Consider the following 12,907-nt stretch of genomic DNA (forward strand, 5'->3'; position numbering starts at 1 on the left):
TATTACTCAGCCATCAGAAAAGATGAATACCCAACTTTTACATCAACGTGGATGGGACTAAAGGAGATTATGCTAAGTGAAATAAGTCAAGCAGAGAAAGTCAATTATCATATGGTTTCACTTATTTGTGGAACATAAGGAATAACATGGAGGACATTAGGAGAAGGAAGGGAAAAATGGGGGGGGGGAATTGGAGGGAGAGGTGAACCATGAGAGACTATGGACCTGAGAAACAAACAGGGTTCTAGAGGGGAGGGGGGAGGGGGTATTGGTTAGCCCGGTGATGGGTATTAAGGAGGGCACGTACTGCATGGAGCACTGGTTGTTATACGAAAACAATGGATTGTGGATCACTACATCAAAAACTAACGATGTATTGTATGGTGACTAACATAGCATAATAAAATTAAAAAAAAAAAGTAATGAGAAGAAAATTTCAGAGCAGTGATAATGGTAGAACATGTTACATAGGGATTAAATAAGTAAATGCATGAAAAGTGTAAAATAAACTAATAGTCACAAAATAAAAAAATAAAAAAAAAAAACTAATGATGTGTGGTGACTAACATAACATAATAAAATTAAAAAAGAAAAAGAAAAAGAAAGAAATATAGCTTGAACTCAGAGTTGCTGCAGGGACCTGGAGGCCTTGAGCTGTCCTGGATCTTTATCCTTCAGCTACCAGAAGGTGGACAGGTCTCATGGTCCCGGGGGAGGGGCTGAGGTGACTGAGGGCACTTGGGTGGGGTTGGGGGTCAGGGCAGTGTCTATTTGCCAACCAGTTCAAACATATTTTGATAGTTACAGCCAGCAGGGCACACCAGTGCATCTAGCCCAATCCCAGCCATGCACAGACATACCTGCCCACAGGCCTCTGTCCAGGCGCCCGGCACCTTGTCATTCCCTCGGATCCAGTTATGAATGGCTTCTGCTGGCTGCTCCCAGTTGATCTGTGGGGCAAGACATGTGTGCTCAGCCAGTCTCTTCCTTACTCCTTGGTCCCTGCCATTCCCCCACCTCCCCTCAACTCCCCACCTCCCAGCCACCTCCCACCCCACCTGTGCCCTGATGACCCTTGACTGGGTGGAGATAAACCTTAGGATGATAAGGGAAGACAACACTCTGTTAAGATGGCCAAAGCCTTACACAACCTCCCCAGTACAGACTGCAGGTCCATCCCATAGGCACCCCGACAGCTTCTCCTCACCTGCAGGGCTCACATAGATCTCTATGCACCTCATAAGCCCTGAGCAGAGGTACAGCCCATAGGTCCCGCCAAGACCCCCAAGGCTGCAATAGCTCCAAGAAACTGAATTACCTCTCATACCCCATCTTAGAGACTTCCAGCCCTATGGCTGATTTTTTTACACACTGCCCCACCCCAGCTCTTCTCCTGGGGGACCCTGCCTGCCCATTCTTCCCTAAGGGAACAGAGAAGAACTCAGAACACACCATGCTCCCTGCCTGTCCAGGTGCCACATGAGTTTTGCTCATGCGTCTCCTGCCTGGGCTGCTCTCTCTTCAGGCCTTAAGCAATTACAACTTGGCCATTCAGCCTGAACCCCAGCTTCCCTGGGACACCCTCTGCATCCCAGCCCATGCACAGGCAAGCTTCAGGGTGGGCAGGGCCCTGCACTCACCTTGGCTGTTTCCTTCTTCTGAATGCCCTCATAGGTGGCTCCCTCCTCAGGCTGAGGGAGTCTGGGTGCTTTGCCCTCCGCAATCAGCCTCACAGCCTGCACCTGGGGAGACCAGGTGAGTTGGCATCCCCAGCATTACTACCCTCCCCTTACTCCCAGCCCCTGGGTTCACCATGAGCCTGGACTCAGCCCCACACCGACCAGACTTGCCTGGCCCCACACCTGGTACACAATGGGCACCCAAGGAATATCCATCATAGGAATGGGTACAGTTAGCCTGAATCTAACTCCAATCTGAACAATGAGTACAAAATCCTGCCCTCTCTACCACACACAGTTTTAGAGGATTATATAAAAGATCTTGTACCTTCTGAGATCTTAGAAGACTATATAAACTACAGAGCCCTGTAGAGGTATAACAAACACAAATTGCCGTGTTTTTGTCTAAAACCTTCCCTATCTTTTAAAGACAATGGATCCTGAGCCCCATGATGTGTTTGGAAGTCTGAGATTAAGCAGGAAGCAGTTTCTCTGTTAAAGAAAGGGGAAGGTTGTGGAAGAAAGAATCAGGGAAGTGAGAAGGAGAGCCAGGGAGCCTGGGCCCATCCTGAAGGGGCCCTGAGGGGAGAGCCCCAGAGCCACCCAAACCAAGAAGTGATGAGCATCAGAAATGTCTAAAGCAGGACTGCCCTGCAGAATGTTCTGTGGTGGTAGACATGTTCTATGTCAGAACTCTCCAATACAATGGCCATTGGCCATGCATAGTTCCTGTCTTGGGGACGTGAAAGGTAGCTAGTGGGACTGAGGAACTCAATTTTTAATTAAAATCCAATTTAATTAATTTAATAGCTGCATATGACTAGCAGCTGCCATATTGGACAGCATAGCCCCAAGGAGTGTTTTTAGTGTTTCCTGTGGGATGTGCCCGATAACCCCCTTCTCTGTCTCTCATATCAAATCTCCAGCAAATCTACTCTGTTCACTACTTTTGTGAGTAGGGGGATTCCATGGGAGAGAATACAAGAGGCATCTTGTTTGACACAATGTGAAAAATAAAAGGTCACTGGCAAGAAGCAGGAGCAGAAGGAAGCGGATGGCTGACATATGGGCAATGGTGAACACTCAGTCATTGCAATGTTTATTGCTACCTCCAAACAGGGTCTGTTCTCCCCTTCGATATGGCCTCCTGTCTGCCTCCTGCCTCCTGCTGGTATCAATGGGAAGCTCCAGTGTGTCTGCCTTTGGCCAACCCTGGCTGGCCTCTTCTGGCTCCACCACCAGTAGCCCCACAGACACAGCAGTTCCTGGGAGGTGAGGCCCCACGGGGCCTGCCTGCTGTGCCAACCACAACTGTGTCTGACTTCAGGCCTTTTTGTCTGTCTTGCTCTGATGACAGAAACCTCTCTCTGCAGACAACTCAGCCTGCATGACTACAGTCGGCTTCTCTGATTTTTCATTCATGAATTCTGTGAGAAAAGGAGTTTTTCTTCCTTTGGAATCAAGAGGTATAAGCCTTGAGCCACCAGTGACTCCCTTTCCTCCCATTTGAGGGCAGCCCACCTGAAGATGAAGATAATCAAACAGAAAAGTAGAATCAGTAGGAAGACAGAGATACAGAATCCTATGACATGGCTTATGCCTCTGGACTCAGCCATGCTTGACACCACCCTTGCCTTTTGTCTTCTATAGTAAATGGGCCAAAAATGTTCCCTTTTTGGATAAAGCTTTTTGAATTGGGTTCTGTCACTTGTAAGCAAGAGTCTCGCCTAACACCATACATTGTATGTCCTAATCCTGCCTCTTTGAGACCCTGACATGAGGGCTCTCTCCCTCCAGAATCCTGGAACTGGGGGAGCAGCCTGGGTGGGGGGACAGGCTGGGCCTAGAAAGGGTACCAGCATAGGGAGGCCCACATGTGGCATGGCCAGCTCCCAGCCCTTACCATCCCTTTGATGCCTTCAGGGAAGAGGAAGCGGTTGTACAGAGTGCTCACGGTGTCGTCCGGGAGGATCTCACACTCCTTCTGGAGCAGAAGGTCCCCAGTGTCCAGACCATCATCTGCCCAGAAGATGGTAAACCCCCCTTTCTTGTCTCCATGAATGAGGGTCCTGGGGAGCACAAGTATGAAAGCCTGAGTCCAGGAGGAAGGACCAGGGAGAAGGGCAAACTGGGGGCAGCTCCTGTGGCCCCTGGTCACCCTCCAACAACCCCCTTCATGCCCCGCCCCTGAGAGGACCGATACCTGCTCTGGTGAGACCTGGAAAGAGAGGGTATTTACTGACACCAACCACATGCTAGATGTTGTGGTAAAAGCCCTATATGCCTGATATGACATAATACCCCAACAGGTGTCACAGGCATTGTATGCCCCTTTTGCAGATAAGGAAACTGAGGCCCAGAGAAGTGAAGAGATGTAACCAGAGGTCAGGGAGCCTGAATCCCAGTCTGACTACAAACCCACTCTTTTCCCAGCTCAGATGTCTCTCCTTGCTGATCACCCAACTAAACTGCACCACCCATCAGTCACATCATCCCGTTTATTGTCTCCTGAGTGCTTATCATGTCAAACTATCTTGTTCAGGTGCCCTTTTACTTCTTCTTTATCCCTTTCCAAGTGGGATGCTATCATGTACTGGCAATGGGTGTGGGTTAAAGCAGGCCTCTGGCCACATGGCCTGGGTTGGTCCCTTGGGTGAGCACCTTAACCCCCTCTGTCCCAGTGTCCCTGCTGCAGGATGGGAACACTGAAGTGCTCACTTCACAGTTTACTGGGGGAACGCAGAGCATTTGATGATGCCTGTCCCAGTTCTCTCCGGCACTCTTGATTACCCTTCACACCTCACCAGTCAGCTGTGTGGATGCCATCTGGCAGCGTAGGACAGGCCCCTGCATGATGCCTGCTCTGTGGCCCCAGAGGAAAGCTCTGGGCTAAGGGAGGATGACTTCTGGACAGATGGGGGTGTTTTTGCCCTGTCTCACCAGTTGATGGCCGAGGCCCCTCGGTGCCGGGGGAGCAGACTTGGGTGGTAGATGATGGAGCCATGGCAGGGGGCACTGATGACCTCCATGGGGATGAACTGGCTGCAGAAGGGCAGGACGTTGAGCTCGGCACCCAAAGCCTGGTATTTCGCCACCACATCAGGCAGAGCCTGTCCTTTTACCCGCCAGCGGGGGAACTTGAACACTGGCACTCCATCCTTCTCAGCTTCCAGGCCTGTGGGACAGCAGGTGAGAAACTGGCCCCTCCCTGCATGCACCCAACCACAGCTACCGCTGCCTTCCCAGCAAAGTGACTCCTGCATCTTCTCTCCCAGTCTGTCCCGCCTGTCCTTCCCCACTGCACAGGCTCCACTGGGCAGTGCAGAAGGGACAGCACCAAGGGGATAGCACTGGCCAATGGCAAGGTTTCAGGGGCTGCTCCGAACGGATGGACTGCTGCTGACCTCCAAGACATCTAAGTCCCCCTTGCCCAGACTCCTGTCTGGCCCCCAAAGACTGAGCTCTTCTCCTCAACCCCTCCCACAGCCTCGTCATGCTGTCCCCAAGTTAATGTCCTCCACCCTTCTACTGCTCTCTGGGATGGCAGCTGGGACCCTGCAAACTACATTCCTGTTTCATCAGCTGCCTGCCAAGCACTGCTGATAAGGGGTGCTGGAGGGAGACTAAAAGTCTGAAGAGAAGAGGAAAGAAGGCAAGGGAGCAGGGACTCACTCCTTTCGGTCAGGTTCCTGTCCTGAGAGTCCCCCATTCCCCGCTTCACTTCTTCACCCTAGAGGCAGCATTGTCTTCCCAGAGTAGCAGCTGACTTAGTTTGCTGTTTTCCCAATATCTGCAGAATTAGCCCCAATGTACACCTTCCTCCCACTATGTCTGCCCTCCAAGGTCAGGGTCTCAGTTTGCAGGCACCCCACCCCACCTAGTTACCAGCACCTATGAGCAGCATGCTCAGTCCTCACAGGTCTGAATTAGAGCCTCAAGCTGCCAAGTTGTAAGAGTTAGAGCTTCCCTCTGTTGCCCCAGCCTGAGAGGTGGCAGCTGCCATCGGCAGTCACTACCCCGACAGCTTGGAGTTCTCTTTTGCCTGCCCTCTGCAGCACTTAACAAATACATCCCTGTACTGGGTTCTCTGTTAGAACAGCCAGTATGATGACTGGCCTCTGACTGGACCTGACCTGCTCTCTAGCCTTCTCTGCCTCTGCCCTGCATTCGGGGGTATTGAGGGAGGGTGGGATCAAAGCGAGCAGACTGGACACTGTGCTTGAAAAAGCTGTCCATGCTGTGATCAAAGAAACACTTCCACAAGACATCCAAGGTCAGGGTCAAGTCCCAGCTAAGCTCTGTCTGGGTCTAAGCTCAGAGACTAGTATCAGTGGTCACTTAGTGGCTGAGGGCAGGGCTCAGGCTATGGTGAGGTCAGGCTATATCATGGGTCACACTGGGGTCAAGTCTAAGACTGAGGCCTGGTTAACATTGCAGTGGTCCTGGAGCTGGGTCCAGGGGTCAGCTGTGCTTCTCATTCTAGGGAGATTCATTATTCCTATGAACCATGCCCCTGTGCTTGGCCAGCCCCACAAGGCTCCTTTCTCAATCTGGCCTTCCATTTTAAGCCCTGCTTTATATTCTGCATCCATCTGGCCTGAGAAGGACTTGAGTGATCCTGGAGGTTCATTTGAGCTGAGGGTCCTTGCATCCTGAAGTGCTGCTGAGGCTCCCAGCCTAGAGGCCACTGATTCTTAAACTGTGCTCTTCCTAGAGCCAGATGCATCAGCATCACCTGGGACCTTGTTAGAAATGCAAATTCTTAGACTCAATCCCATCCTTTTGAACAGAAACTCCCAGGGAAGGGCTCAGCACTTTGCATAACAGGCACTCCCACTGTTGGGGATACCCTGCACATTCACATTTGAGAACACTGACCTTCAGTGTCTCCCATCTAGCAGCCCTTTCAGAGCGTGGTGCTGGGGTCAGAGGAGCCTGGAATGGTCAGACAGCAGGGCCCTGGGGGCAGATTGGGCTTCTCCCTGGCCCTTCTCCAGGACACAAACTCCATCCTATGATCAGTTGGGGAAGGGGTCTCTATTTTGTTCTAGAAAAGCCGGGCAGCTGGTTGGCACCTGAGCAGGATTCAAGGTGAACCATGTAAGCCTGCCTCCAGCCAGAGATGCCCATGACCACTGCAAGACTTCTGCTCCCACCCATTGCCCACTGCTACCTGCCTGCCTGGGCACCCCCCTTCCCTGTTCCTGGGCCATCCACTCACCCAGGGGATCCGCCTTCCCATCCTTGTCTGGGACAGTGAACACGCCCACGACCTCATGGCCCTCCTTCCTGAGGTGGCAGTAAACTTCCTGGCCAAACAAGCTCTGCCCAATCACTGCGATCTTCATGACAGAAGGGATGGGTCAGAAGGATCTGGGGATGGAATAAGACCATAGTGTTAGACAGGGCTCACTGGCCTCAGGAAGCTGGCCCTAGTCCAAGTGGACAACTGCACAGCACCTTGCCCGCCCTGCCCACCTCAACCCCTTGGGGTCACCTCTGGGGCTCCCTGAGCATCAGATCTCTGCAGAGAACCACTACTGTAAAAGGGCCAGAGGAGAAGGTTTTGCAAGGAAGGGATTTTAGATGCCACAGTGGGTGATTAGAATAGAGATTATAGAATTAGGGATTCCTCCTTGAAACCCTCCAAATTGGCATGGAACACTGAGAGTCAAGACCTCTGAGATGTATTTGAGCATATTTCTGTAACTAACCAGTTCTGCGACCTGGTTACATCAAGCCTCAGTTTTCTCAGATGCTATGTTCCTCAAACAGCTTTCAGCCTGCACATCAGGCTTATTTCCCTGAGCCAGAAAGCAGCAAGGGAGCCTGGACCTAAGGGCCTGTTTATCTCAGCCTCACAGAAAAGAATGCCTGGGTGGATGGGCCCTGAGGACTGAAGGTGGGACCAGGGGGAATGAAATGGGGTGCCACTGGGCTGGCCAAGTAGAGGGAAGATATGTGAAATAATGAGTAGTTACATCATGCAAATGTCTCCAAAGTTTGGTCACTCAATTACCATGCTCATATCTATAACACCAATTTTTCACTTGATACATTTCTTTAAATCATCCATTTGTAAAAATATACATGTCTTTGGAAAATTTTATTGTAGTATTAGCATGCTTCATACATACAGAAAAGTGCAAAATTATAGGTATATACTTCAATGAATTTCACAAACTAAGCACACCCCAGTAATCGGCACTCAGAGAAAGAAATACTCCAGCAGTCCACATATATGTATGTTTGTATTTATATAAATAGAATCATGCAGTGTAATGTTCTGTGGATTTTTTTCCACTCAACATTATCCACATTGTTGCATGTAGTTGTACTGTGTTCATTCTCATTGCTGCATGGTATTTCACTGTGTGAATGTAAATAAATACATTTATTCATCCATTCTACTGTTGATGGGCATTTGGGTAGTTTCCAGTTTGAGGCTATTACGATAGGGATGCTATCAAGATTCTCAGGCACACGATTCTTACTGTATATAGATATGCATTTCCGTTGGGCAAATTCCATTCCTAGGAGTGGAATTTTGGGGTCAGAGACATGAAAATGTTCAGCTTTAACAGATTCTGTCCATTTTCCAAAGTGGTTGTACCCATTTCCAAGCCCATGTACTTGGCATAGAGGCCTTGTGTCTTTTTCTTTTCAGCTATTTTGCTAACGTGAAATATAGCCATGTCATTGGGGTTTAATTTGCAATTCCTTGATGACTATTGAGGTTGAGCACCTTTTTCTATGTTTATTGGCCACTTGAACATCTGTTTATGGGAACTGCCTCTTTAAGCTTTTTGTCTTTTTTTATTAGGTGGTCTTTTCCTTACTGATTTGCAAGAGGGTTTTTTTGTTTGTTTGTTTTATTTTGTTTTTTAATAATCTAGACTATCAATCCTTTGTCACATATATTTATGAAACATAACTTCAATTCTGTGGCTTGATTTTTCACTGTCTTATGGTGTTTTTTAACGAACCCAAGTTCTTAAACTTAACACAGTATACTCATCAAAATTTCCCTTTATGGTTAGTGGGTTTTGTAATCTATTTAAGAAATTGTTGCTTATGCCAGTTCATGAAGATGTCCTCTCTGTGTCCTAAAGTCTTTATTGTTGGACAAAGGAGCAAACTCAATAAAATAGAGCAAAAATAGTTTTTTAACAAATGGCTCTGGAACAACTGAACATCCACATGCAAAAATGTGAATCTAGACACAGATATTACACCCTTTACAGAAATTTTCTCAAAATACATCACAGACTTAAATGTAAAATGCAAGATTATAACTCCTAGAAGATAACACAGGAGAAAATTTAATGACCTTGTGTATGCAGTGACTTTTTAGATACAACATCAAAGTACAATTCATGAAAGAAAAATTGATAAGCTGGACTTCATTAAGATTAAAAGCTTCCATTCTGCAAGAGAGAATGAGGAGGCAAGCTCACAGACTGGGAGAAAACATTTGCAAAAGACACACTGATAAAGGACTGTTATGCAAAATATACAAAAAAAAAACCTCTGAAGACTCAACAATTACAAAACAAAAAAACCCTGAATAAAATGTAGGCTGAATTCCTAAACAGACATGTCAGCAAACAAGATATACAGATGACAAATAAGTATATGAAAAGATGCTCCACATCATAGGTAATCAAGGAAATGCAACTTAAAAGAACAAAGGGATACCACTACTACACACCTATTAGAATGACCAAAATCTGGAACACTGACAATATGAAGTGCTGGTGAGAATGTAGAGCAACAGGAACTCTCATACACTGTTGATGGTAATGCAAAATGACATGGTCACTTTGGAAGACATTTTGGCAGTTTCTTACAAAAGGAAACATATTGTTACCATACGATCCAACAATCACACTCTTTGGTATTTACTCAAAGGAGTTGAAAACTTACATGCACACAAAAACCTGCACATGGCTGTTTATAGCACCTTTATTCATAATTACCAAAACCTGGAAGCAACCAAGGTGTCTTCCAGTAGGTGAATGGATTGATAAACTGTGGTACATTCAGACAATAGCACTGAAAATAAATGGCTACCGAGCCATAAAAAGACATGTAGGAAACTTAAATACATATTACTAAGTGAAAGAAGTCAATCTTCTAAGGCTACATAATGTATGACTCCAATTATATGACGTTCTGGAAAAGGCAAACTATGGAGACAGTAAAAAATCAGAGGCTACTAAGGGTGGGAGAAGGGAAAGAGATGAATAGGTGGAGCACAGGATTTTTAGGCAATGAAAGCACTCTGTGTGATACCATAATGATGGATACATATCATTATGCTTTTGTCCAAACCCTTAATATAAGGTACAACACCAAGAGTAAACCCTAATGTAAACTATGGACTCTGGGTGATGCTGTATTGGTGTAGGTTCATCAGTCATTACAAATCTATCACTCTGGTGGAGGAAGTTGATAACAGAGGATGTTTTGTGTGGCAAGAGGCACTGGGTATATAAGAAATCTCTGTACCTGCCCCTTAATTTTGCTGTGAACTTAAAACTACTCTAAAAAATAAATTCTTAATTTTAAAAGAGATATTAGGAAAAAACTTCATTGTTTTGCTTTTTTATATTTCATTGCATGCAATCCTTCTGGAATTGACTTTTGTGTATGACATAGAAGTCCAGAGATATTTTTCCAGGACCATATATGGGTAAATCTGTCTCTGGACTTGTATTCTGTTCCATTGTCAGTTTGTCTATCTTTGAGTTCATTATAGCTTAAAAATTTTGTTGGAAGAACAAATTTGTGAAGATGTCAATGCTACCTAGAGCAATCTACACATTCAATGCAATCCCTATCAAATTACCAACAACTTTTTTCAAAGAAAGGGAACAAATAGGAATTTCGAGGAGGGGGAAAGATGGCGGAGGAGTAGGGGACCCTATTTCAAATGGTCCCCAGAATTGAGCTGGATATCTACCAGACCACTCTGAGCACCCACGAAACCAGCCTGAGATGTAAGAAGATCTGGATCTCTACAAACAGAATATCGCAGGCAGTTGGTTTTGAGGTATGAAGTGGAGAGCCGTGATTCTGCGAGCAGATAGCGGAAGATAAACGGAGGCGGAGGGTGTCTAGATGTAGGGATCCTACACCACCGGTGAGTGACAGCCTCACGCGCTGCGAACGGCGCACAGACTTGCAGACCAGTAGTGTCAGGAAAGAACTTTAGGGCAGCCCCCGGGGTGGAAAACCAGACCAGTGGGGTCGCGTGAACGCGAACCGCAGGCCTCCCAGACAGAAACCAGAGCAACGGTCACACGTATGCGAACTGCAGCCTCGGAGACGGAAATCCAGTGCGCCAGGGTCGCGCCGGTGAACTGCAACCTGCGGGGGTGGAAACCCCAAGCGGTGGAGTTGCGCGCGTGTGCGCGCGCAAATTGGAAGCAGCTGGCGGTTTTAGAAGCACAAAGGGCAGAGACGTGCCCCGACCTGGAGACAGGACTGGGAGCACTGCGGAGGGGCGCACAACCCAGGCCACTGCAGTTTATAGCATCAGGGACAGAAACAGAGACAGTGTGGCCTGGAGAGCTCACTGAAGAACAGACTGAGGTCTCTCTGCTCTGAGGCAGAGGGTTGGAAATGGTCTCTTCTGCTCTGACTCGCAGAAGAGACACAGAAAGCTGCCAGGGAAAGGTGCCAGAGAACAAAAGCCCCAAAGACTGATTCCCACTGAGCCCATCCCCCGCCACAGGGGCACAGGGCAACTCCGCCCAAACAGGATTGCCTGAGTAACAGCACGGCAGGCCCCTCCCACAGAAGACACACTGGGAAAACAAGAGGCCAGCAACCCTAAGGTCCCAAGAAAACAGGTGCATCTTGCTTGGTTTTGTCAATAATTTGGACTCTATACATTCCCTCAAACACCCATCAACAGAATGACTAGGAGGAGGAGCCCCCAAAAGAGAAAAGACTCAGAGATTATGACTTATGCTACAGATTTACAAATGGATGCAGATATAACCAAGATGTCGGAGATGGAATGCAGGCTAGCAATTGTGAAGACAATGGCTAGAATGGAGAAATCAATTAATGGCAACATAGAGTCTCTAAGGGCAGAAATAAAAGGGGAATTGGCAGAACTTAAAAATGCTATCAATGAGATCCAATCCAATCTAGATAATCTAACAGCTAGGGTAACTGAGACAGAAGAGAGAATAAGCAATCTGGAAGACAGTATAATAAATAAAAAGGGAAAAGAGAAGGCCAGGGAAAAACAACTCAGAATCCATGAAAATAGAATCAGAGAAATAAGTGACACCATGAGGCGTTCCAATGTCAGAATAATTGGAATCCCAGAGGGAGTGGAGAGAGAGAGAGGGCTAGAAGATGTATTTGAGCTAATTGTAGCTGAGAACTTCCCTAATCTGGGGAATGAAACAAACATTCGAGTCCTGGAGGCAGAGAGGACCCCTCCTAAGATCAAGGAAAACAGGCGAACACTCCGGCATGTAATAGTAAAACTTGCAAATCTTAGAACCAAGGAAACCATCTTAAGGGCAGTTAGGGGGAAGAGATTCCTTACATACAGAGGGAGGAACATCAGAATAACGTCAGACCTATCCACAGAGACCTGGCAAGCCAGAAAGGCCTGGCAAGACATATTAAGAGTACTAAATGAGAAGAACATGCAGCCAAGAATACTTTATCCGGCAAGGCTTTCATTTAGAATGGATGGAGAGATGCAGAGCTTCCACGACCGGCAGAAGTTGAAAGAATATGTGACCACTAAGCTGGCCCTGCAAAAAATATTAAAGGGGGTTCTATAAAAGGAGAAAGACCCAAAGAGTGATCTACAACAGAAATTTACAGGGACAATCTATAAAAACAACGTCTTCACAGGCAACATGATGACAATGAATTTATATCTTTCAATAATCACTCTCAACGTGAATGGCCTAAACGCTCCCATAAAACGGCACAGGGTTGCAGATTGGATAAAAAGACAGGACCCATCCATATGCTGTCTACAAGAGACTCATTTTGAACCTAAAGATACATCCAGACTGAAAGTGAAGGGATGGAGATCCATCTTCCATGCCAGCGGACCTCAAAAGAAAGCTGGGGTAGCAATTCTTATATCAGACAAATTAGATTTTAAACTAAAGTCTGTAATTAGAGACACAGAAGGACACTATATCATTCTTAAAGGGTCTATCCAACAAGAAGATCTAACAATTGTA

At 47.0% G+C, this 12,907-nt stretch overlaps 1 protein-coding gene across 1 annotated transcript in view; it reads right to left on the reverse strand.

Moving 5' to 3' along the window:
- The window catches only part of ALDH1L1 (aldehyde dehydrogenase 1 family member L1), a 103,998-nt gene that overhangs the window by 66,205 nt on the left and 24,886 nt on the right, over window positions 1-12,907 (reverse strand). Inside the window, exons 3-7 of the mRNA XM_044912678.1 lie at window positions 6,901-7,052; window positions 4,620-4,854; window positions 3,583-3,748; window positions 1,641-1,742; window positions 861-950 (exon numbers count right to left, since the gene is read on the reverse strand). Of these exons, the coding sequence (XP_044768613.1) occupies window positions 861-950; window positions 1,641-1,742; window positions 3,583-3,748; window positions 4,620-4,854; window positions 6,901-7,027 (720 nt within the window). The 5' untranslated portion in view covers window positions 7,028-7,052. The remainder of the gene's footprint in view (window positions 1-860; window positions 951-1,640; window positions 1,743-3,582; window positions 3,749-4,619; window positions 4,855-6,900; window positions 7,053-12,907) is intronic.

Source organism: Neomonachus schauinslandi, chromosome 1 (assembly GCF_002201575.2).
Source record: "Neomonachus schauinslandi chromosome 1, ASM220157v2, whole genome shotgun sequence".
NCBI classification, from domain to species: domain Eukaryota; kingdom Metazoa; phylum Chordata; class Mammalia; order Carnivora; family Phocidae; genus Neomonachus; species Neomonachus schauinslandi.